Source organism: Chrysochloris asiatica, unplaced genomic scaffold, assembly GCF_000296735.1.
Source record: "Chrysochloris asiatica unplaced genomic scaffold, ChrAsi1.0 scaffold00006, whole genome shotgun sequence".
NCBI classification, from domain to species: domain Eukaryota; kingdom Metazoa; phylum Chordata; class Mammalia; order Afrosoricida; family Chrysochloridae; genus Chrysochloris; species Chrysochloris asiatica.
In genome coordinates, this window is record NW_006408524.1 from 8,533,842 (window position 1) to 8,561,388 (window position 27,547).

The 27,547-nt window shown below is 36.3% G+C and overlaps 1 protein-coding gene across 2 annotated transcripts in view; it reads right to left on the reverse strand.

The window, feature by feature from the left end:
- Positions 1–4,113: 4,113 nt before the first annotated feature.
- The window catches only part of CDK13 (cyclin-dependent kinase 13), a 196,464-nt gene continuing 173,030 nt past the window's right edge, over positions 4,114–27,547 (reverse strand). Inside the window, exons 10-14 of one of the 2 annotated variants that reach the window (XM_006832114.1) lie at positions 19,286–19,402; positions 18,610–18,741; positions 11,960–12,165; positions 7,688–7,960; positions 4,114–7,149 (exon numbers count right to left, since the gene is read on the reverse strand). In XM_006832114.1, the coding sequence (XP_006832177.1) occupies positions 6,299–7,149; positions 7,688–7,960; positions 11,960–12,165; positions 18,610–18,741; positions 19,286–19,402 (1,579 nt within the window). In that variant the 3' untranslated portion in view covers positions 4,114–6,298. Of the gene's footprint in view, positions 7,150–7,687; positions 8,141–11,959; positions 12,166–18,609; positions 18,742–19,285; positions 19,403–27,547 lie in introns of both variants that reach the window. The other variant, XM_006832113.1, reaches the window with a different exon arrangement.

The window sequence follows — 27,547 nt, forward strand, 5'->3', positions numbered from 1 at the left end:
CACTTTCAGCTATCAAGGTTATATCATCTGCATATCGCAGGTTGTTAATGAGTCTTCCTCCAATCCTGATGCCACGTTTTTCTTCATAGAACTCAGCTTCTCATATTATTTGCTCAGCATACAGGTTGAATAAGTATGGTGAAAGAATGCAACCCTGTCTCACAGCTTTCCCAATTTTAAAATGTGTAGGGTCAGAGAAAAAGAGGAGGACCCCCAACGAGATGGATGAGCCAAGTGGCAGCATCAATGGACTGAAGCGTGGCAAGTGGTGAGGTTGGCCCAGGATCGGGCAGTGTTTGGTTCTGCTGTGCATAAGGTTGCTATGAGTTGTTACAGACTCTATGGCACCCTAGCAACATTAGCTTTGATCTTGCTTAAGAAGACTGACGAGCTTTTTGAGCTAGCTTTGTGCAACACTTTTAGCATCTGTCAAGCCACGATGTCCACTTAAGGAAAATACCAAAACAAACCATGTGAGATCCCAATATCAGCATCAATGGCAACTCTAGAGTCTTCTTCTTTCACTAGTCTCCTGACTTCAGTGTTTTTTCATTCATCAAGGTCTTCCCTTTCTTTGGCTCATCTTTGAAGTCTTCCTGACTTTTCTTTAAATGTTTGATCCATCAAAAAAAACTGTTTTTATGTGGTACACCATTCCCATGTATTTGTTGCAAAGCTTCATTGATTTGGGAGATGTCCGTTTTATGAAAAATTTACTTGTCCTGACCTCAGAATTTTTTTTTTTTTTTTTTTTGCTTTAACAAATTTATGTTCTCACAGGTCAGAATGCTGGTTCTAGGGGAAGGCTTTCTCTCTTTGGCAGCTCTGGAGAAAGGGCTTTGCCTCTTTTCAGAATTTGTAGCCCAGTGTTTCTTGGAGATATCCATGTCTCTTGACATCAGTGGTCCCTGGATCTAGAAGCTTCAAAGTGCAAAAATTCTAGGATGCACTCCATTACTGGCTCTTCTTTCTTGGTGCTTTTTTTAAAGGCACCCTAACCTGGTGTGGCACTGTGGGCTAATGCATCAGATTGCAAAGTCATTTGAACTTCAAGGTCGGTGGTTCAAGCTCACTAACTGCTCCTTGGAATCCCTATACAGGGTCACTATGGGTCAGAATTGACTCGACAGCACTTAACAACAACAACAAATGAGATTAAGGAGTCCTGGTGTGAAGCTGGGAGTTAATGTGCTAGACTGCAAGGCTGGTTTCAACTAAAAGGCTGGCAGCTCAAGCTCACCAGCCACTCCTCAGAAACCCTAAACAGGCTCACTATGACTCGGAACCAGTTTGGCAGCAGTTAACAACAAGATTAAGGAGCCCTGGTGGTGCTGTAGGATAAGCAGTACACTGTTAACCACAAGGTCAGTGGTTCAAACCCACTAGTAACTCTTTAGAATCCCAATACAGGGTCGCTAAGAGTCAGAAATGACTTGATAGGACTTAAAAAGATTAAGACAAGTGCATTACTGAGAGAACTTGTCTGCAGTCATCAGCTGACTGCTGACATGTGTTTAAACATATTTTGTTTGGAATAAACCTATGCATATATGAACTGGAACTGTAAGAGCAATACTTTTTTACTTCCCTGGTAAAAACACTTGAAATTATAAAACCATGAAGTAATTGAAAAGATTGTTTGAATGCCTGCTGATATCCAATCCTCCTCCTCCAAAAAGAAAAATATGGCTTAAGAGTAATATTAAGGAGCCCTGGTGGTGTTTCAGGATAAGTACTGGACCATTAACCACAAGATCAGCAGTTCAAACTCACCAGAAAGATGAAGTTGTCTATTCCTATAAAAAGTTGTCTTGGAAGCCCTACAACGGGTTATGGGTCAGTATTGACTTGATGGCAGTGGGTTTGACTTTGAATGATATCTTAATAATTTAATCTGACACTTAAAACATAAATGATCTTTAAAAAAAAAACACAGGACCCTCCTTTGTAAAGACTATTTGTGTATGAAATTAAAAGTATGTAAGGCTCTTCGTAAGTTTTCTAAAATTTCATTTTAGTTCTTTTCCTACTTTAAACTCCTACTTGAGTGACAAAAAAACTATTTTTTCTTGAGTTCCAAAACCATCTGTGTTGAAATATCAATCCAGTATTATCAATTTAATTCTTTTCTTTTACTATACCACTGTTCAGGTATTTTCACATGTAATTTTCCTTAAAACATTTTTACTGAAGAATTTGGATATGACTTAGCAGAACAAGTGCTTATCAGGGACTAAAGAAAGGGTTCTGGCACTCAGTCTTTCTAAACCTCATTAGACTGATGGATGATTAGGGCAGCCTTTCAAAACCAAGGAACAGAGAATTAGTAGATCTTTATTTAAAACTTGACACTCAGCTTTATTAATTTAAAAAAAAGAAAAAAAGAAAACCTTAGGGTGAAAAAGGCATCCAAGATTCAATTAAGTTCATAGTAAATACACAGCAAAATCTTAACTCACAAGTACCTGGTTAGTCTGGAAGCATTTAACCCACTCACATTTCATGTTTTCAAGAAATCTTAATATTTTCAACAAATTTGGCCTATTGTAAATTGACCATATGCAACTTATAATTTTGCTTTTATTTCAGTTTCAGAACCTTATTTTCGATTCAAATTTCATTTAAATAAAACTTTACAGAGACACTGAAATATTCATTTCTTGCTCATTTGAGTAACTTTAAATACAGCTGAAAGTAGCAAATACCACTAGTTTCTTCACTTTTAAAATCTGTGTCCTTATTGTCAGCTAGAAGTTATCTTTCATGCTTAAGGACACATCCCAAGAATGAGAACAGTACTTGGCAACATGGCAGCTGGTACTGAATAGATCTGTGACTGAACAAAGTTCTGACACACAGATACATTGTTACCTTAATTTATATTCGACAGCTAGTATTAATCAATAAAGCTTAATCTGAGCCTCTAAAATTTTCATGAAATAATGGATTGGAAAATATACCGAGTTGCATGCAGAAAAATCTGCTGTCATAAATTACACTCATCGAAACGAAATTTGGCATGGGAGAGGATACTATTTTCTTTTCTTGGTTAGGTCAATTCTTTTCTACTTACATCTGATTTGCAGGTTTCATATCCCCAAATTTAATAAATATTTTATGTTCTTTAGATTTTATTCAAGAATACTCAGTAACTACTGAAGTTATCAGTGATTTCTCAACCCTATTTCTTTTTTTTTTTTTTTTTTGAGGAGCCCTGGTGGCTCTGATAAGTACTTGCTTACCACAAGCTGGTCTGTGGGACCAAGACAAGGCTTTCTGCTCCTGTAACGATTTACAGCCTTGTAAACCCTCTTCTAAGGAGCTCTGGTAGCACAGTGGTTATGTTTCGGGCAGCTAACCCCAAGGTTGGCAGTTCGAAACTAACAGCTGTTCCACAGGAGAAAAATGAGGCTTTCTGCTCCCACAAAGATTTACAGCCTCGGAAACCCTGTGCAGGGTTACTATGAATCGGAACCGACTCCACGGTACTTAACAACAACAACAAACCCTCTTCACTGAGTCAGAACTGACTTGATGGCAGTGGTTTGGGGTTTGGAGCTTTTTAAAATCTGAATTCACTGAACTAGTGTATTCAGCGCTACAGAAGGATACATTGTGATTCTGCCACTATATTTCATGAATTATAAGACACTATCATAAAGGAGCTCTGGTAGCGTAGTGGTTACGAATCGGGCTGCGAACCCTAAGGTCAGCGGTTCGAAACTACCAGCTGCTCCGCGGGAGAAAGATGAGGCTTTCTACTCCCGTAAGGATTTACACCCTCGGAAACCCTGTACAGGGTTGCTATGGGTCGGAACCGACTCGACGGCACTTAACATAACATCATAAAGTAATATCCCTAAAATTGGGATATATTTTAGATAGTGGCATCTTAGCATTGTGTTATAATTGAACTGGTGACATTTTTTTCTTTCTAAGCTGTACATAAATACTGTGGTATGTCTCACAGTCAGTCAAGGCTATCTTAGAATGATAATAGAAGCTAGAGTTCAAGTGTCCAATTTCCAGCAACAATTTCCTTGTCCTCCCAGCCACTCTCCCACCACAAATATATAACTGAGATATTTAATGAGAAAAACTATTCAAACACAGTTCAATTTTATACAAAATATTTAATTTTTAAAACACAGGCTATTCATGTCACATAAATATCTTCATTTTTAGGTTAGCTGCTTATGATAAGCAGAATTCTCTAGTGTGACTATTAAGAATAACTTAGATACTGTCACTTATTGGAAAGTCTAAAGCTCTAAGACTCACCATATTAAAATTTCCAATACTTGAATACTGTAGCTAATTTTGCTAAATTTCAAAATATTTTTCTTCATTTCCTGCAACGTAGTAATTAAGTATAAGTTGTTAGTACTCGATATTCAAACAAAAACAAAGTAATTTTTCTCCATTCAATTCTTTCTCCCCAACAAAAAAGTCCATCAAAAAAAATTAAATGATCAAATTGACACCAACTCATTTTATAGTAGTAAGATGGTCAGTTATCTAATTTAAAATATTCATTCTGTCACCAAACTGTAATGCTTCCCACACACTTGAAGATATGAAGGTTCACAAGGCAGATAGAGGGTACAGGGTTAAAAGACTGACTTTGGAACCGGAGCAATTTCCTATCTGTAATAATTATTCCAATTGAAGACTAATCAAAAAATAAATTACCAAGAGAATAGTTAAAGCAAAATGGTTAATTGGCACAAATCTAATTTTCAAAATCTGTTTTTACATTTCATGATAATGGAAACACTGGTTATTTACCTTTGGTTCCTTTTGGTAATTGTCCTAATTTTTTTGAGTATGAATGTACATGCAAAGAAAGTTACAGTGTAAATAAGGGTTAATCCATCATACTTTACTGCTTGTAAAAAAACATTTCAAATGAACTAAAATTGCTCTAAAAATCTGCCATAAGTCGTAAGAAACCTTACAGAAGGTGAGAGGAAGGAAAATATGAGGTTCTCTCACTACTTTTTCTTTTTCCTTTCATAAATCTAATCTTGCCAATGTTTCTAGTTAACAGGTGAGTAGAGTTGACATTTCCTTCACATGGCAATTAAATAACTTAGAACATGGTGTTTGCCACCCCCCCATAAACTTTTAATAGAATTACACAAATTCTGTTATTAACCCTTGCCCCTATACTGCTGCTCTCCAATTATTCCCAGAAAACGCAAGCAGAGATAATATGGCAACCTGAATGCAAACAGTACTCAAAATTCTCCTTTAGCTATTCCTTTCAACCATTTAAACGTCAAACTTCTCAGAACTTCACAGAAGGTAACAAAAGGTACTGGTGGCAGTTCTACTCCCTTTCCTTGCTCTCACTCCCTTCCCAAGAGAAGGCAGTAGTGAAAGGTAACACAGCCCAAGACAGGGAGAAAAGAAGAGGTGGCACAGGCAGAGGGAGCGAACCTATCAGGAACTGAGAGCAGGCAGCCCTGAAAACCTGGAGGCTTCCTGTCTCTGAGACACAATGCACTGATTTCCTTTAAAAGACAAATGGGTGTAAAGGTTAACTACTTCTTCAAACCTTAAGTTTACCTGTTAAGGCACTTACTTACCCTTCCCACCCCAACCCATATTTTTCATATAAAACCCACTGTTTCATTTTAATGCATTTGCTAGGCTATGATAATCTGCAAAACAAAACAAAAATAAAGTTGACCATTTTTTTATAAAACTGTTGCATCAAGAGAAAGGTTGTGTTTTATTTTCTGAAATGAGCACAAAGTACACCTTTCACAATTAACACTGAAAGCAGGTGCAAAGACTGACAGTGACCTTTGACTAAAGGTAGCTTTGTAAAAAGAAAAATACCAAATAAATCAGTGCCCTTTCTGATTGTTGTAAAACTGGAGGGAAGGGGGTGTTTGTTACATAAAAGTTGGTCCAAACTTACAAAAAAAGCACAAATGTGCATAGTTCAGAATATCTGCAAGAGGGTCATAAAAGGCTTATTATGTCCCTAAGATTAGCATCCACTTAAAACTGCAAGAATACAAAATAAAATTGTTAACTAGAATTTGTGAAGATGTACAATTGATAAATCTAGTTTTGAGAACAGCATGAATTTAAGCAAAGTTTTTTTTTGTTGTTGTTTTGTTTCTCTTTTTTTCTTTTTTTTACTATTGTATGCAAGACCCTTTCCACATAAAAATAAAGCTGTTGTTGAATTAATATTATTCAAGTCTCTTGGATTGCTGCCTTAAACTGCAGCTAAGAAAAGTCTTTCCAGATAAAAATGATGTGCCTGAGGAAAAACAGATACTCAGTATGGTAACCCTCTGCCTCGACCTCTGCCAGTTGATGTGCTGATGTGTCCCCTGTATCCTTGTGAATATCCAGGTCCTTGGGCAGGAGAAGTCCAGGTCTGTCCATGCATGAGGCCGGGGCCACCTGGATTTTCCTGTAAATTACCACCATAGTTATAGTTATGCATCTTTGCTGGCAAAGGATGAGTACTCTCTGGCCCTGTGGAAGGGTCATTGCTGTTTGCCAGGACTGCAATAGGGCCATGGCTATATTCAAATCTATGATCCTTGTCTCCACTAAACAACATGGGACCAGCATTGAGGTAAATGTCTCCATATCCAGCTACTGAGCTGGGAAATGACTCTGAAAAGGCAGAAGGCTGAGGTGGACCAGCAGAATGAGATGAAGCAGTACTGTAGTTATCCAAAGACTGAATATCTGAGTTTCCAATGAAGCTACGTCGTTCCAGAGATGGAGCAGAACTACTTCCTAGACCATCATTACTAACATAAGGAGCAGAAGAGAAAGAGGAGGATCCAAAATTGTCTTTGTAGTCTGCAGTAGGTACATAAGTGTCTCCTGCTTGATAATCAATACCACCTTCTCTTTTGGGCTCATCTTGGGGCTGATGCTGAGCAAGTAGCTGTAACAGGGCTGCTTTCACTCCGGCATGAGGGTCAGTTAACGAAGAACTAGTGGTAGGTACATGCTGGTTTTCTGTCCGATAATCCAGATCTTCGTCAGTGACTGGTGGAGGTTCAGGGGGTTCAGGAGGTCGTTGATCAGGAGGCAGAATTCGAGGACGGTCTGGTTCTGGTGTTAGTTCCAATATCCTCACATCCTGATGCTGAATGAGATCATCTTGCCCTAAGTAAAACAAAACAAAAAGGAGAATCAAAAGTTATCAGGTAAAACGAAATATTCAAAATACTCTATGTTTCCTTTGGGTGGTCCTAAAGATTATTAGAAGCTCCATCTCTGGCACAATATTAAATGAAAAGGAAAGGATTACCTACTATCATTTAAATTCAATGATCACGGAAAAACTTTTTTATTATATTTGGTTTTTCAAAGGCATTTATTGTTTGAGAAACAAAAGCTACTGAATATATAAAGTTCCTGCTATAGTCAATCATTCTTTTATATTCAGAGTGAATGGTTATTTCTTACTCTTAGGCTTACCTGAGAAAAATCTAAAGCACTCATTATAATGAAAATTTGGTCATAAATCAATTTGGTCACAAATAATAGGAGTACTTAGACTAGGAAACCAACCCATAACCAGTGACCTGATAAATCTCAGGACAGCCAGCAATGACTGTGAACAATATGTACTGGACATAATTAACAACAGCAAGAAAGTGATGTAAGGCAGTTGATAGTTGCTTGGCATCTGCATGCTCACCCGATACTGGAGTGCTGGGTTCTGGAGGTGGCCTGAGTTGTAATGATGCTTCATGTCCTGACCCATTTTCCCGCTCTTCCAGTAGCACGTCTTTCTGCTTTGACTGCTGAGCCTTTATTAACTGCGTCAACAAAACTGCAAACGCACTCTGCACAGCCGCCTGGGCAGCATCAGTCTCCACTTTAGGCTGGACAGTCTGAGAAGCTGGCTGAATTCCTCCCAGTGGTTTCAAAGACTCCTGTTGTGGTGTTGATGGATCTGTCTGTTTTTCACCTGTTGCCAAAATTCCAGCAGGAAGGTTTATTTTATTTAGCTGCTGTTGAGTCTCAGAGTTTACCTTAATGTCCAACACTTGGACAAAATCATCCATATTAACACTCGTTTTAGACTGTAGTAGGTTTAGTAGAATTGCCAATTCACTGTGGTTTAACTGCTGTCCAGGGCCTGTTTTTTCTAAAGACAAAATCTATATTAATTATAATTGCCATGCCTTACAGCCAACCCCAACCCCACCCCCAGATTCTGTATTACCATACAATGTGTATTTGAGGTAGGATACTTAACAAATAAAATATTATGAACAAGGGAACTTCAATGTTGTTCAATTTTATGTACATTTAAGTTGCACATAAATTAGAGAAAGAACCATGGTCAATTATCTTTCAGGGGTAACTACTTCAAAGGAAAATCATGATTCCAATTAGAACCCCCTAGGGAGTGTGGTCATTCTGTAGAATAAGCACTGGACTGAAAACCACAAGGTCAGTGGTTTGAGTCCACCAGCCTCTCCACAGGTGAAAGATGAGCCTTCCTACTCCCAGTAAGATTTACAGCTTTGGAAACACTATACAGGGTTGCTTTGAGTCTGAATCAACTCAACCAGCACTTAACAACAAGAGCCCCATGCTACAGATTTAACCAAGAACTATCACTTGTGAATGGGAAAGGAGTAATAGTGACGACATCTACACAGGTACTTTGTGTTTTATATCCTTTAGTCCTCACAATCTTATAAGTAACCTCTATTGTTAACTGAGGCCCAGCAAGGCTCAGTAACTTGCCTATGGTCACAGATTCTATATAAGTGGCAGAGAATCCAGATATTGTGATTCTAGAGTCTGGGCACTTAGCTGGTATACTGTGCTGCTATTTTTCTAAAGTAGACTTTATTACCGAAGAGCCTGGAGTCCTGCCTGGTTATAGTGCTCTACAACAATCACTGGACTGTTAACTATAGGTGGGTAGTTCAAACTCTCCAACAGCTTCTTGGAAATCCTATACAAAGTCACTATGAGTTGGAACTGACTCGATGGCACGTAACAGCAACAACCTAAGAACCTAGTCTTAGCTTTGCAGTCAATTCAAACTAGCATTAAGCAGACTCTCTGATAAAATGTCTGCTCTTTTACTCAAGTATTAGTCTTTTAAGTTAAGTGACTGAATAAAGTAGGAACTACAGCAGCATGCTCATAATTTGTGTATTGTGTATACGACGATATTAACTTATCACCAGTAAAGACAACTCAGTTGTTTTCCTTTTTCCAACTTTTACTTTAGATTTGTGATGATTTAAATGGGTTCTTGTGTAAGTTTATTGGAATCACATATAACAAAACATGCATGTGTACAATACTACATATATTAAATAACAAAATGAACAATACTGACAAGCAATTCTCACATCTACATATGACACACTAATACAAGAAAAACTCCAGGGAGATGAAAAACTGATGATTTAATGCTATGTTTTAATATTCTCTCTTCATGTACTGAAATATTTTTTGAGATACATTACTTCTTAATATTTTTTCAGATGACTTCATAACTAAACTTTGCAATGTTCTTATCATTCACATCATTAATTAATAACTATGCTGTTTTGCTATACCCACAGGCCATTTCCCTTCCCTTTCATTTCTCGATTAGTAGAGGTATCTCTAAGAACTGGGAAATACTCTAACTAAGGAGTCTCTACAGAAGGGGAATTTTCCTATTTCAAGTCATTTATTGAGGAAGGAGAAGAAAACAAAGCATGAGAGGATTAATCACTATTCTAAAATACCAAATTCTTAATAGTAAAAGTTAAAAAAAAAAACAAAAAAAACCCACACAGGGGTTGGGGTTACGATAAAAAGCAAAAAACAAACTTCCCATCACTGATAGTGTGATTAGCTCAAATGGTAGAGCGCTAGCTCAGCATATGAGAATGCTCATTTTAGCAAGCCAGAGGTAGTGGGATCAATGCCCACATCCTCCACTCAATTTTGGAGTCTTGGTATGGCACTGTAGGATAAGCACTAGACCACAAGCTTGATTTGAACCTCAAGGTGGGCGGTTTAAACCTACCAGTAGTTTCCTGGAAACCTTATATAGGATTGCTATGAATCAGAATAGACTCCATGACACTTAACAACAATGTAACAAAACAAAATGAACCCAGAAAGAGCAATTCGTTTTTTACAAGCTAAAACAGAGCAAAATAACTACTCATTAGGTTTGTTAGGGAATCCTCGAGAAGTGCTATGGGATAAGCACTGGGCTGCTAACCACCAGGTCAATGGTTCAAGCCCACCAGCTGCTCCTCAGAAACCCTATACAGGGTCACAATGAGTGGAAATCTACTTGAGGACACTTAACAATAACAACAACAGTCTTGAGAACTGTCCCTTGGAACAACTGACAACAATCTAGACTTCCTGTTATTCTCATGTCAAATCCATTTTAGCAGTTGTTGGATGCCATCAAGTCAATTCCGATTCATATTCACCCCAAGTAAGAGAGTAGAATGGCCCAATAGTGTATTGTTAGCTGTAATTTTTAGCAATAGATGGTATATAAAATAAATGTAAGTCAAGAAAAACTTACTCTTGCTTCTCTTCTGCATTTCTCCAGATTTACATGTTTTTAAAATGAAGAGAAATAATAGTGAATTTGCACTGATAACTCTTATTCTGTACAACAGGTGTGTTCTCCAAAGTTATTTGGTATTTCAAATACCTTCATGTACAAGGAGAATTCACTAATTCAAGAAACCATGGAAGAATACTTTTGAACAAGAAATAACAATTGTTGTAAAGTGAAATATATCAGTTAAACATGAAGTACATTAAACAAGGTCAAAGGGAAGCCTGTAGATTACATGGACAAATAATAATTGTAATCATTCTCAAACTTTCTTGCTAATCTAGCCCATATTTATATTTTTCCACCAAAAATTCAATCTAATCCACAGATCTTTTGTAATCAACATACTGATAAATCAACATTTATTGTTTCTCTTAGTAAGTGCTAAGCAAATTTTGCATGTTTTGTATACTAACCACTACTTTTTCTCTCTGTGCCGCCTTCCATTATCAATCTCTCTCTTCACACACACACACACACACACACACACACACACACACACACAAATGCTGAATGCATTCTGGTTTTTTGAGTTTTACAAAATGATAGTGGAATCCATTAAAAAAAATTAGTTTTCCACTAAAGTGAGATAATGAGTTTAACACTTCTGGCAACACTTAGAAGGCTGACTTCTCATGAAGAAGTTTTATCTTATGACAGGCAGAACTGAATCAGAAGACATTTAGTTTCTAAAAAATAAACAGACACTAAATGGCATGAGATATGTCCCACTATGAATTTGCCGATCTCTCCCTATATCTTTCCTCCTACACTTATAATCACCTTTAGCACTCACAGACATTGAATGCTGAGCCTCACTGTGAATGTTGACGTTATTAAGAAGTGCTACTGAATCGGTTCTGACTCATAGCAACCCTCTGAGGAGTGGCTGGTGGGTTAGAATTGCTGACCTTATGGTTATAAGTTCAATGCTTACCTTGCAGTGGCACACCAGGACTCTAACTGAGAAAGTTGTTATTAAATGCCGTGGAGTCAATTCTGACTCATAGCAACCCTGTATATGGTTTTCAAGGAGCAGCTGGTGTGGTTTAAATCACCAACCCTGTGGTTAGCAGTTCAGTACTTATCCTACAGCACCACACCAGGACTGAGGGCAGTGGTCGTTAAAGTCCTACTGATTGCTACACAAAGGGGTGGAAGGAGCTAATTAGAGAAATCAACCAATCACCAAATAATTTTATACCATCTTACCTTGACAGTGCTTAAAACAGTAGTGTCATTTGCACTGAAATGTTTATACTGGCACTTGAATGAACAGACCTTAGTCTTCATCTCTTGGCTTTTATAACAGAGAATCAACACCAACCACAAAACATGAAGGAAAGAAATCATGGAATTGCCTACCAGGTGCTACACTTGAGTTGCCCTGAGATTTCAGCTGTGACGATGGCGGCATGCCTTGGGGGGTGCTGGTTCTACTGTCATCCAACCCCAAAGACAAGTCCTTTCTGGGAGCTTTAATTGTGGAAACATCATCAGTCATGCCCATCTGCTTCTGTCTTCTTCGCTTCTTACTCCACAACTCGTGGCAATCTTGCCATAAAGGAAGACTGAAAAAAAAAGAAAAAAAAAGTAATTGTTAGTGACATTACATAACAAAAAATTTATTAATTTTTACTATGTACACGCAAAGGCAAAAAAACAAAAACAAAATTTTTGAAGATTTCATACTTGTAAAATTCCTCCAACAAAAATCATCCTTGATGCCCTGACCTCTCCTTCCAGGGCTTTACCTTTACTTATAAACTACTTTTTTTTTTTTTTGACTTCTGAATAAAAAGACATCACTTATTAATAAAGTTTGAATGAAGAATATACATCCATAAAGATAGGTTACTAACGGTCCTTGGTGTAAAACCCTTTAAAGCCGATCACAGCACATGTTTTGAATAAAAAAGGAAAAGCAACATGGCATTCGTAAAAGCTAAACACAGGATAAAAAAAGTACTAAGAACTGGAATATAACATTTGTGAACACCTTTCTACTCAGAGCTTCTGACTTTGGAATGCTCTCTTATTTGCTTTAACAGTCAAATACTCTACAATTAAAATGATGCTAGAGATGAGTTTTTTAAATAGGTAATCCAGGCACAAAGAGGCTCATCAACCACTCATCAATAAAGAACTCTGAATAACTACTAACTATGAGAGAATTGGCCACAATACAGATATAATTCTACTACTTTAAAAGAATTTTATAGCTAGCAACACTGAAGAATATGTTGATTTATAAATGGCTTTTCTTCCCCTAATAAAAAGCCCAATGGAAAGTTACTACTATATCTGTTGTAAACATGAGAAAATTGAGGCTTGGAAACGGTTAACAAACTTGCCCAGAATACCTACAAATTCCCTTAAGCGGCCCCAACCTGGTGATATACATCTGCAGTCTTCAAGCTGGAATATGTTTACCTCTAGGGGCACATGAAGACTTTCCATGGGGGAACACCTGACAGGAACTGTTTTAAAGGAATGCATTTCCATAACCACATATTCTCTTTCTTAAAACTGATCTTTGAGAATGGCCTACATGTTCAAGCAGGCTCTTCTTTTCATACTTCCTCTTTTATAATTATTCTTCCCTTATTTTATAAAATAAAGGCATTGCAAACATATGGTTGAATCTTATCAATATAATATTAAAAGGTAATTCCCAAAAGATTACAAACAGCATGACACGCTTTTATAAACTTAAAAACAGCTAAAATAAAATATAACTTCTCATGAGTACATATAGATGGCAACAAAAGTACATACGAAGAAAACAAAATATGATGGTTACCCCAGGGAGAAAAGGGCAAGGGGATGGGCTGGAGGGGAGGGGGGCGGATATGATATGATCCAAGTAGGTTATTTTCAAGGTTCTAGCTTTTGCTTGGGCATGGTGGGTTCATGGCTGCTTATTAACATTACTAAAAATTACTAATTAAGTAACTAAAATAAATAAAAGAGAGCCATGCATGGACCAATGATGAGTGAAACAAGGATTATGATTAAACCAAGTCTATGCACCTGAGGTCCAAAATAAAAACAAAGGCATACCTCTCAGCCATCTTACTATGGTGCATTGCCTCAGCGTGTAAAAACCTCCTGGAGTAACAAACAAAGGGACAATTTGAAATATTGATACTGGGAAGCCTCCTTAAGCATCATAAACCTGCCAATGACTTTCCTTTATTGTGTGTGTGGGTATTACATGATGTGTGGCCTTACCCTCTCTTGGGATTCTATGTAATATATATAATGTACTGCAGAGAGGGGTAACTGTCAGGGACTGCACTGAATTTATGAGAGAGAAGCTGTAAATCAAGCAAGAAAGATACTATAAAAAGAAGCTGTGTTTATGCTCCCACAATTCAAAGGTAAAAAATTCTTGATGGATATTCTCAATAATCATCTCTAGGAAAGAAAACCATTACCCTACACATAGCTACAACTGTACAGATTAATGATGTTGACTCTTTGAAAGTACAAGTACTCCCTGACATGATAGGGTTCTATTCCAATGACTTCATTCTGACAAAAGTCAAATGCCTCCTCCCTCCTCTTTCTTTTTTTGTTTTCATTATTATTGCCTTTTATTATCTGAATCTTTATATATCCAATCTTTACCTTTAGGGGTCGGAAACATTACACAAAAGTTTACAGATACATGCTGCAATATTGTATGTGGTACTTACTACTGATGTTTTTTTAAAAAAAGAAAGAAATAAAGAAAAGAAGCAATAGTTATAAGTATGATTTGTCATAACTCGTCATAACATTTTTAAGTTGGGAACTACATATACCTGGAATGTTTCCAGGATGACCAAACTTTTATGTACTCTTTGAAAGTTCAAATGCTGACTCAGCCACATACTTTTCTGGATTATATTAGGCAAGTGATTTATATGTGCCTTAAGTTCCTTATCTTTGAAAAGAGGATTGACAACTCAGCAGGTAGAAGGTAACATATATATAAACATATATAAAGTGCTTAGATCATGCCTCTCACACAGTAGGCATTATATTCATGTTTTATATTACATTGCCATCATTTAATAATAAAGTAGTTTAAGACAATTTCTGTCATGTAATATTTATTCCAATTATAGCTAATCATATTTAATCATAAATTGCTTAATATGCTTTATTTGCTGTTAATAAAAGTAAAGTATGAAGGAGGTTCAAAAAGTTTGTGAACAAATGGAGTTAAAGGATAATGGAATATCCACTAATCGTTTGAAGTCCCTTCATATATCAGAAAATTTGACATGACATTCAATAAAATGCATAGCTTTATTTCTAACTTCTTTAAATTCCCACTCTCATTTGATTATTTCTAAACACTGACCGTAAGAGTTTGATATGTATACATATTTTTCAAAGGGACACAGCTTTCATCATAGTCCTTACTTCTTAAATAACTTACAATTTTAACTACTCATTACATCATATTGAAAGTAAGAAATGTTATATTGTATTGTTTATACATAACATTTTATTATAATACTGCTCCAGTAAACATGCAGCCAAGATGTGCATTAATACGCTTATTTTTTAATGGGGAAAAAATGCAGTCAAGTTGTGGCCAATAAAAATCAAGTCTAGTGATCTGTTTGACAATATGGACGGAATTTATTTTTAAAGATTATATGACAGACATTTTCCATAAACGGAATGGGATAAATCTACAGTTGAAAGATTTTGACAAAAAAAGAGAATTACTTAAAGTATATAATAAGTACCAAATTTAAAACACAGACTGGAAAAGTGGCAATGAAAATTAATGATACTATCCAACCTTTTCCGAATATAATTGAATAAAACAAGTGCAGTTAAAAGGAAAAGTAAAATATAGTATAATAGGAAGTCACTTAATACTGGTAAAGCTTTTAAGGATCATTTTCTCAAAAGTTGAGAAAGTGAAAAATTGCATCAGAAATGCTTTGGCAAGTCATGTGGTTTCCAATTGTTTACTGTCAAGAAATTTGAAGAAATAAAGAATCTTCAGTTAACATCTGAAAGGCCATTAAAATAATTTTTGATGTTACATCAACTGTGTGAATTCTGGAGATAATTTAGAAGGAGTTCAGAGAGCTCAATGATGTAGCTTCAATATAGTTCCTTTTATTCTAAAATACTTATAAGGCTGCTTAAAAGAAATCATCGTTGAATAAGTGAAATTAATCAATGGATATGTAAAGTACTGAAAAAAACCTCACTCCTTTCTATTTCATTAAGTTGCATTCCCCAAAAAAGTTCCCCTTTTTTCTCCAAAAATTGAAATATCTACAATTACTATTTCAACAACAATTTTAATCAAGAACAAAAAACTGTAAAATCACAAGTTAAAAGAAAATTAAATTCCTCTCTCTTTCTATATATAATTGTTTTTTTTTAAAGTACAATAGGGTTAATAATAATGTATTTTCAAACATAAATCTGTGTGAGCAATATGTTCAAGATGAACACATTCAACTGTTCACACAGATTTTAAGTGAAATCTGTTGAAAATCAAAATACTAATTTACATTCCACAAGATGCATTTGCAAGAATAATTTCACTGCTCTACTTTAAGGTGTCAACATTTACAGTATACTGAAAATTATATCTTTTGCAACTATTTACTCTTAATTCAAAAAGTATATGTGAACTGAAATGCTCTAGATGCATCATTTTACCAGAATTCTTTCAAGGTAAACGACCTGAACCAAGTGATAAAGATTAGTATAACCAATAAAAGTATAAACTAACATTATATTCCTCTTGCTTGACAGGCAGGAAACATGTATCACTACTTTGGTAGTATTCTTGTCAAAAATGTTAATCTAATTCTTATCACACCAAAAACCCAATCACAGCCAGACTATGGAAGGTTTAAGACAGCTAACAGATTGCTCAAAAATATAAATGTTCTTTCCATGGAGGAATTAAAGACTAAAAAGACAGAATAACTAAATGCAATGTGTGAGAGCTTTAAATGAACCATCTGAGGGGGCAAAAACATTCTGTAATAAAAATTACTCAAGTAACTTGGGACATTTAAAGAACTATAACATGTTAGATATTACAGTGGCAAATGTCTTATATGGCACTGTAGCTGTGTAGATGTCCTAGTGATTACAGAAACATCATCAAACATTGAAGAGTGAAGTGTTACTTTTGCACTTACTAGCAGCAGTTTCATGGGCAAAAGATGAGACTCCCTGCTCCCATAAAGATCTACAGCCTCAGACACCCTACACAGGGTGGCTGTCAGTCAGAACAGACTCCACGGCATGTAACTACCACCACCACCAAATCCTCATGGGAGTAGAAGACCTCAAATGTCTTTTGTTGAGCAGCGGTAGGCTTGAACTGCCAGCCTTGTGGTTAGCAGTTCAGTGCTTGCCCTACAGAGCCACCAGCATTCCTTAAATATGCGTTAAGGTTTTATGCATGCTAACTGTACTATTTCTATTTTTTGATGAGGTTAACGTTTTTCAAAATAATAAAATTTTACAAATTCTTTGAAGGGATACTAAAGCCTAAATTTCAAGACTGCTGATACATACTAATAAGCAAAGAAACAGTAAACAATTCAAGTTCCTCTGCATGAAAGATAAATCCTTTCTACCTCTCAAAACATCACACAAAAGTCATTCAAATACGTTGTTGTTGTTAAGTGCCATCAAGTCAGTTCCGACTCATAGCAATCCTGTATAGGGTTTCCAAGGAGCGGCTGGTGAATTTTAACCACCGACCTTTCAGTTCAAATCGACCTGGCAATCCAAGTGCATTATCCCACAGCGCCACAAGACTCCTCATTCAAGTATATGGTGGTTATGTGCCGTGGAGTCAGTTCCGACTCATAGCGACCCTGCAAAGGGTTTCCAAGTCTGTAAATCTTTACGGGAGCAGAAAGCCTAGTTGAATGAAAACTTAATAAAGCTGAAAATGAAAATCTCATAGAAATATAGTAAGTCCAGTGTAACTAATAGAAAAGCCATGATCTGAACTCCAAAGCCCACGGTTGTTCACAGTATGCTAATTTTATTACAAACATTTTATTATAGTGATAGGTTTGATCTCATGCTCATCTTCATTTAAAAATTGCTGAGAAAACATATTTACAAAGTTTCTACATCCTGTCAATAAGGAGAACCAGATAGCCTGCTGTCTGCCATATATTCCTCTCCCAAAATCAATCCTAGAGAAGCCACAAAACCATAAGGGATTTATGGATTAAGAACTCTATGCACAGGATACATTTATTCCATGAAGGCTTCTGATACCCATTCTTCTATTCAATGGCTGTTGTTATTAACTACTGTGGAGATGGTTCCGACTCACAACAACCCTGTATAGGGTTTCTGAGGAGCGGCTGGTTAGCTTTAACCACCAACCTTGTGGTCCAGTGTTTATCCTATAGTGTCACACCACGACTCAAAGGTAAAAGTTTTCTATTGTGGAGCATGCAAGTATTTTAGATATTCTCTTTCTTATTGAAACAATTTGAGTTTCAAAGCTAACTCTACTCTTGTATAGATTTGTATACCTGGGCAAGTTTCTTAACCTCTCTGAGCCTGCTTCCTCGTCTACAAATGGTAATAATAGTAGTAATACCCACCTGATAAGATTAATGCAATGCATGAAGAATGCTTACTATAGCACTCAAAATTTTAGTTATAGCAGTATTAGTATTGGTATAAATATTAGAAATAATAGCAGCAGCAGTAATATTTTTTTTGAAGTTGAAAAATATTAATGAAAACTTGAAATTAATTAACCCTAAAACTAGCCAAAGGAAAGCTGTTTTTTCCTATGACTAACTGAACATTTAGCAAGCATTAGATTCTAGGTGTGTAGATTATGTGTATAAATTACTGCTGTCTTGTCTATTCCTTTTGACTTGTTCTATTTCTTTTGACTTAACTGAGCATGGAATATCTTCTGATCATCATATATAAATGTTATTAAAACTGATCAGATTTGGAATATGTAGAATCTAATAAAATAAAAATTTACTTACTCTGGTGGAGGCATCTTTGAGGGTTCCACATCTCGCAGGAAATCACACTGAAGAGCTTGTTCCGCAGTACAGCGCTTACTAGGATCCAAGGCGAGCATGTAATCAAATAAATCTAATGCGGCTGCAGGAATACTGGCATAAGAGGATTACAAAAACCATTATTCTTTACACATTTAGCATTTCCTTTTGAGCTTATTTTAAACACTGGCATTTTATAATATGCTTAAAATGCTTTTTTCCCAATAGATTCCAAATTTTCCTTTGAATAAATCTCATTACTTTATGTAATTTTATAGCTATTAACCAAAATTATTTGAAATTTGACAAAAAGCTTTACTCTATGGGCAATTTGAATTTTGTTAACAGATTGTGTCCTAAAACAAAATTAGAACTTTAACTTAAATAAATTGAAAACTCTTTCATTGAAATTTAAAACAATTATTAAAGTTCTTTCAAGAATCAACACAAACATGCCCTGTAAATTCCTAATTACATGATGATAATGAAATGCTGATTTGCATTTAACAAAGGGAAATTCAAAATTAAATGAACAAAAAGATTTGTGCTAGATATACTTTCGATCAGTAACCAGATAAAATAACATTTTGAATTAACAAAACATAACTGTTTAAAAAGCACTCAATGCAACATGGGTATTTAAGCATCCCTTTCTTACAAAACAAATTCTTCTCTTAACTTTCGACGATACTGCTTCTTTGGTTTCATGGTGTTGAAATAGGGTAGTTTGATTACATCAGGCCACACTGCAGGACATGGACTTCCACATATACGGCTAAACAATACACAAAAAGAAGTACATCACTATCAACTACACAGAAAAAGATAAAACATACAAAATAGCAACTCATTGTTAAATACACAAAATTGAAGTTCTAACATAACATATAAGAAATTCCACTAAATATTTTAGAAGGGGGCGTTAAGAGGTATGTGGAAAATTCTATTACCTTTTAATTCCATTTTTCATCAACTTTTTGAAGTCCTCTCCTATTTATTGTAGGAAATCAATTTATTTTCAGTGGATGCTTCTAACACTACAGTTAGAACTGTAATTCCTAGAAAGAGGTACTTCAAATTTGCAAAAGGATATCTGAAGTAACACACTTTCTAGCAGTAAGTTATGGAGTTATATATTTTAGTATACATCTTTGTATATGTGTTTTATATTATTATGTGCCATTGAGTCAATGCAACTCCTAGTGACGCTACATAAACAGACTGAAACACTGCCTGGGCCTGTGCCATGCTCACAGTTATTTCTATATGGTGAGCCTACTGTTGCTGCCACTGCCTATCCATTACTTTGAGGGTCTTTCTTTTTTTTTTCTTACCCCCTGTTTTACCAAGCATGATATCCTTTTCCAGGGGCAGGTGCCTCCTAACAATATGTCCAAAGTGTCAAAGACAAAGTCTCACCATCTTGGCTTCTAAGGAATATTCTAGCTGTACTTCTTCTAAAATAAGATTTGTACCTGTTACTTACTACCTCTTCCCATGAACACAAGGTGGTCTACATAAACAGCTGAAACATATTTCCTACACTATTTTCAGGAAAGCTGCTACTGTTAAGGTTGCTACAGAATGCTGTCAACAAGAGGACCCTAAGACTTTTGAAACACAGTTTTTCAGTTAAATTGTTATTGAGTTGCCTCCAGGGCATGGCAACCCTTTGTGTGCACAGTAGGACTGCTCTGGAGGGCTTTTGCTCCTTTCAGGTACAAATGAATTACCAACCTTTTGGTTAGTCAAAATGTAGACCAAGAATGAAATCAAGTAGTGCCACCAATTTCAAGATGCTTCAGCAATATAACTGCTTTACTTTCTGCTTATCAATACAGGCAATCCCTTGATTATGAACAAGAATTGTTCCTAAAGGAGTTCTGATGTGGCACTGTAAGATAAGCACTCGGCTGAAGGGTCAGTTTGAACCACAAGGTCAATGATTCAAACTCAACAGCCACTCCTTGAAAACCCTACGTAAGGTCACTATGAGTCAAAACACACTCGACACCACTTAACAACAACAACAAACAGCAAGTGAAGTTGATCATAAGGAAGGATTTGTTGTGAGTAGGAGCTGGTTCATTTGTTTCAAAGTAAGAGTACACTTACATAACATTAAAGAGCAAGTATGAGGTGTCCATAAATTAGTGGTAATCCAGGGGACTTTCTGTATCTTGAAAAACCCTCATTTTATCAGTATGAATTAATATATCTTTGAATGGTATAAAACAAGTAGCTCCCGCAGGCTGTTGTTAAGTGCTGTTGAGTTGGTTCCAACCCACAGCGATACTGCATAGGGTTTCTGAAAAGTGGCTGGTGAGCTTGAACTGCTGACCTTGTGGTTCAAACTGGCATTGTAGACCAGGGCATTAACCCACAGCACCGCTCCAGCTCTAGCTGGTAAACACCTTAACAAATTGATTTAAAAAATTGGCTAAATACGCTTGAGTAAAATTAATCTAAAAAATAAATGTATATCCTCTACAAAATGACGCACCCGTCTTGGTATGTAAAACGAAAACGCTGAGGCAGCCCTGAATAGAAGTAAAAACATTCTATATATACATAAAATCAAAACCAAACCAGTTGCCACTAGATTAACTTCAGGTGACTGTGTTTTAAAGCAGAACCACAGTCCACAGGGTTTCTAATCGCTATGGTGTTGACAAAGGATACTGAATACACCAGCAGAACAAAAAAAATCTGTGAAGAAATACAGACTAAATCTTCCTTGTGAGGATTGCAAAGCTTCATTTCATGTACTTTGGACTTGTTCTCAGGAGGGACCAGTCCCTGGAAAAGGACATCATGCTTGGTAAAGTGGAGAGTCAGTGGAAAAGAGAAAGACCCTCAAAGAGATAGACTGACATAATGGCTGTAACAATGGGCTCAAATATAGCAATGATTGTGAGGATGGCTCAAGAATCGGCAGTGTTTTGTTCTGTTATGCATCTGGTCCCTTTTACACTTAACAATATCACTTCAGATCACTAAGATTTTACTCCAAGGCACAAATGGGTACAGTGAAACTGCTACCATTTCACTTAGTAGCCAAGCACTTAACCATTTGTACTGCCCCCCAACTTCCTATGACAAATGTATTTACATACATACGCATACAAAAATGTGTATTAGCAAATAATGAGTAAAACTGCCAGACATTCTTCAGTTAAGTTTTAGAATGGTACCTCAGAAACACAAGCATTTATATGTTTCTTCTTTTTTAAACCAAATTATCACAACACTCTCAAAAATATAGTGGATCCTTTAGAAAAGAATGCCTAACTCAATAGCATGGCAGGGTTCTCAATGGCCTGGTCCCAAACTACCTTTCTAGTTTCATCCCAGTATGTCTCTATCCCCACAAGTCACTTCTCCATGATTATGTTCACATTCTTTCTCACCCAGATTCTACCTTTTCATTCCTCAAGGCTCAGATCAAAAGCAATCTAGTCAATGAGGTCTTCTGTATCCTTAAAACCATGATCAATGCGCTTCTTTCTGAGGCACTTGTTTCATCTTGCCTTATTTTTTTAGTTGTTTACATGTCAATTTCTGTTTCTCTTTATGCTCAGGGATCATGTCCCACACATTTTTGTATATGTCCTCAAGTGAATACATAAACATAATTAATTCTGAGTGGCTAATGCTTATTATAGTAGAAATATAAAATACATTGGAAAACAGGAAATGACGGATATCTTGTACTACAGAGATACAAAAAAAAGCACTAGTTGTGGGGGAGGATACAGAATTTTTACTACAACTCCAAGGTTAAGTGGGATAAGAAAATACATAAATATGTAACTGGCAAAGATGAGAAGACAGGCAAATGCATGAAAGTAGCAAAGTATAAGCAATGTGGAGGATAAGTAAAAAAGTATTGCTACTAGGGTTCCAGTTCATACATGTGTCCAAACAAAACGTGGTTATACATGTTTCTGCAATCAGTGGATAGCTGTAGACAAGTTCTCTCAGTAATGCACTTGTCTTAGAAAAGATCCAGTGGCTTTGGAGGGGATCTGCTGGGCCAATTAAATTCAAGGCAAGGCAGTGACTGTTTTTAGAGATTCCAAAGGGATTATCTTGACACAGTGTGCCTGCTCATTCTTCAGAGGTAGTCTGGGCTTGTCCCACGAAAATTTCAATGGGAAACTTGACCCTCTCCACCTTTCAGTCTTGATCCTGTCCCTTCATACATTCTTTGGTTCCACAAACTCAAAGAATATTTAAAAGGAACATAATTTGAATCCCTCAAGGATACCAAAACTGCTGTTTTGACATAGTATATAAATCAAAGCACACAGACCTCTTTGGGGAAGTGTTACAGTGAAGGAAACATCTCCTTCAGGTGTGTACAGATCTAAATGGAGGATGTGTCAAGAAACTATAACTATACGTTTTGATGTATTCATTTTTTTAAAAGTTTCTATGATTTTGTAGCAATACTTTCTGACTTACCCCCGTATTGCACATTTCTTCTTACGTTTTACTTCTGTTTCTTTAAGCAGTTACTTTTCAAAGCTTTGTTTATAGGAAAGGTTTGAAATTTGGCCTACAAATTTTTAGATGGCCTACAGTTCCTAAGCATTACCAGCAGTAACTTTTTTGAAGTTTTCTAGAGTTACCATTTTATAATATATAAAGAACAATTATTGTTGTTGTTAAATGCTGCTGAATCCGTTTTGACCCACTGTGGCCCTGTATAGGATTTCCAAGCTGGTGAGCTTGAACCGCTGACCTTGTGGTTAGTAGCCCAAAACTTACTGTGCCACCAGCACTCCATCCATAATAGTAAAGATTTAACAAATAAGGATGGATTATGATTATTTGTGGAGAAATATGAGAAAGATGAGGCTAATTGCTCCCACACAGATGATTCACATTCTCAGAAACCATAAGGTGCAGTTCTACTCGGTCCTAAACAGTTGCTATGAGCCGGAACTGACTTGATGGCAGTGGGTAAGTTATGTTGCATGTCAATTATCAAACAATGTAAAACTGATAGTGATGGAACACGGTATTGGGTAACTTCGTTTTGTTTCTGATTTTTATGGAAGTACTTTCAATGTTTATCATTAACAAGGACGATGATTTTTTGGTTTGAGAAACACACAGATATTCACAGATATACAACATGTATACACATACTTCCTATAAAGGAAGCATCCATTTATTCTTTTCACCATGGGTTTTTATTTTTGTGAATTTTAGTTACAAAAAGGATGCTTTAATTTTATCAATGATTTTTAAAACTCTAACATGTGCTTGCCATGAGTCAGAACTGACTTGATAGCAACAAACAACATTATGATGATCATCTTCACTTATTCCCTTGGGCTACTAATTAATTACCAGATTTCTGGATACAAGAAGAATATTGCCGTGGCCTAATAAAAGCATGATTGCCGTACTATAAAGCTGTTCCTTGTTAATCTAGACGATCTATGGAAATATTTATATATGACATTGGTACATAGCAGCAGCTTCCCCTGTGAGTCCCCAGGAACCTTCAGCCAAAGTCCTTGTTAAGACACTACTTGTCTTTTTCAATGTGTTGATTCTGCACTAATGGTATAAAACCACTGGTAAGTAAAACTGCTGGTGCTTTAGCATGATTCCAGGCAGTGGCACCAAACTGTACAAGTAGTAACTGCATTCTTGACTACCATGCAATTTCAAGGGAGAAAAATGTACTTAATGAAGCAGTAAAAATTGCTAATTTCAATAAATCCCAATCTTGCATATATACCATCTTAGTATTTCCCATGATTAAGTTAGGAAAGGCTCATGAAAAACTTCTGTTGCAAAACAAAATATGATGGCTATCTTCAGGAAAAGCACTTGCGCAAGTACTTGAGTTGCAAGCTTAAGTAACTTCTTTTATCATTTTACCTGGAAGAACAATAAACAAACTATGGTTATGTATCTGCCATGCATTGTCTCAACTATGAACAAGGCTAGCCTGTCAATTCAAGGAGAGCAACTGACAGTATTTAGTGTCCATGATAAAACGAGCTTTCAATAAAAAATGTGTGTATTGGTAAACCACCATCTTGGTAACTTCATAATTCTCAAGATGCTTTTGGAATAAGATTGTTGTTGTTGTGAAGTGCCGTCGAGTCGGTTCCGACCCACAGCGACCCTATATAGGGTTTCCGATGAGCAGCTGGTGAGCTTGAACTGCCGACTTTGCAGTTCAAACGGCTTTGCAGTCTGATGCGTTAACCCACAGTGCCACACCTGGACTCCTGGGATAAGATTAGTGATGATGAAAAATATTATACCATGATATGTTACACTTACAAGACATGCTTAATTCAATGAACCAGTATTTCCCACAATGACAAAAAAATCAATTCAAAGTGTAATCCATAGACCAATGGACTGCAGTATACTAGAGTACAAAATATTCACGTGTATGGTTTCAGAATGCACTTTTACAACTAACCTGTATAAAAAAGTATCATGCATTAAGTCCTTGTGCACTCACAAAGAACAATCCCAATTACCTGAAGACTATTAAAGTACTATTTGCCTTGTCCAACCTCATATTTAGATTTTCTTCAAGTATCTTCACCAAAACAGCATTATCACAGATAATCCAAGTGTCACTTTTATTAAAGCAGACATTAAAATGATTTGTAAAAGTATATTTATTTCACAAAATTTCCTTTCATTTTGGAAAAATATAGATGTTAAAAATTTTTAAATGTTAACATACTGTTTTAAATGAATTAACATTTTTTTAAAAACATTTCTAAGCTTTAACTTCTAATATGGTAACTTCGGAATCTGATAAGTTTTAAGTATAAAGAAATGTCCAAGAACAAAAAGATTGAGAAGCACAAGTCTACAAAATTTTTACACCATTATAGTTTTTGAAGGTATACAAGCTTCATTTAAAATGAAAAAAACAAAAACAAAAAAATATATATATATATGGAGTTCTGGTAGCGTAGTGATTACGAATTGGGCTACTAACCTTAGGGTCAGCAGTTCAAAACTACCAGCTGCTCTGGAAATCCTGTACAGGGTCACTATGAGTCGGAACCGACTCCATCCGAGGCTGTAAATCTTTAAGGTAGCATCCATAGATAAAGCAAAGTCTATTCCTTTAAAGTTTTTAAAATTTCACCTGTGTGACCATCTAAGCCTGAAGCATTTTGTAAATGTTTATGGGGAAAGGGAAGGAAGGGAAGGAAGGGAGAACAGAAGGAAGCAAGACTCTTTTATAAACTTTAATTTTAATTTCTTCCAATGACAAATCTTATTATTTCAAAAAGAATATATAATGGGTGATGCAGAGGCTCTTTCGCTGGCTGCTTGAAGGCTTAACATGAGAGAAATATAAGGCTTTCTGCTCCTGCAAAGATGTACAACCTTGGAAACCCTGTACAGAGTCACTGTGAGTTGGAACCGACTTGAAGGCATGTAACAACAATAAAGGCCTAAAGTCAAAAGTGTAACTCAGTTAGTTGTTGCCCTTATCCATGCCACTTTGTCCCCACCTATGTTTTTGTTTTTTTATTATTTTTAAACAATGCTATTTTTATCTCAAGACTTTTATAGTCTACCAAACATGCTTTCTAGAAGAAGGTAAAATACAACTTGACCTCTGTAGTGTAAAGCTCTTTAAAGAGAGATTCTGATTCGTATCCATACATTCTCTACCAGTTTTACATGTATTTGTACAATGCAGATCTCATCATTTCTAAGGCTTTAAGTTGGAGAAAGATCCTAGCATCATTGCAAATAACACAAGCAGAAGAATGTGCCCAAAGGCTTACTTACATAAGTGAATTCTTACGGTGGTTATGTACCTTGGATTCGGTTCTGACTCACAGCAACCCTGTATAAGGTTTCTGAGGATGTAAGTCTTTATGGGAAGCCTCATCTTTCTCCCATGGAACAGTGCGCAGTTTCAAACTGCTGACCTTGAGGTTAGCAGCCAGGTAAATTCTTAGAACCCTAAGCATATTACTAGTCTTGTTTTACATGCAAAGAAGCCTATTAAGGAGCCTGCTCTATGTCACAAGAGCAGGAAGGAGCTAGGCTGGCACTAGATCCCAGTTCTGTGACTTTCCAAAGTTTACACACACCTCTTTAAAATAGACATTTGCTGCTTCCTTACACTTGGGAGACTTGTCTTTTTAATCAGAAACTTCTTACCTTTTTTTGAAAACTATTAATGCTACAGAACCAAAACTGAAGTGTCTTTTCATATTAAAAATATTTGGTATTTCAGCAACAAAAAAAGACCAAAACTGCTGAAATTTAAAAAGTAAAGAAGGCAAAATTGTCCTCTCCATAGTCCTCTCTAAGTGTTATTGTTAAGTGCGGTCTTGTCAATTCTGACTCATAATGACCCTGCATAGGGTTTCCAAGAAGTGGGTCATGAGTTTAAACTGTTAACCTTGTGGTTCAAACTGACCTTGTGGTCCAGTGCATCATCTCACAGCGCCACCCCAGGGGTCATAAATACATGTTAGGATTAACAATTTCCAGACTTCTTTGTTACATATATTTTCCTTAATGGGATCATAACAAAATACACACTTCTGCAAAACTGCTATTTTCATGCAATGTTGAGTTGCTTTTCCATTTAAATGTTGTTGTTAGGTGTTGTCAATCAGAGATAGTTCCAACTCATAGCAACCCTGCATGGGGTTTCTGAGGAGCAGTTGGTAGGTTTGAACGGCCAATCTTGTGGCTCACAGTCCAGGAGTCCATGGAAATAATATCCAGTTCTACTATTTCCTTTCTGATAATGGTATTTGTGTGCCACCTGGTGGCTAGATTCAGCTTTCCTTTTTCCCATATAGTTCATTCAGTGAGTTATTAACATGCTTATGAAATAATTCTGCTCAAAAAGTCACCTTGTGGGGGAGGGTAATACAAGAAGGGGGGAGGA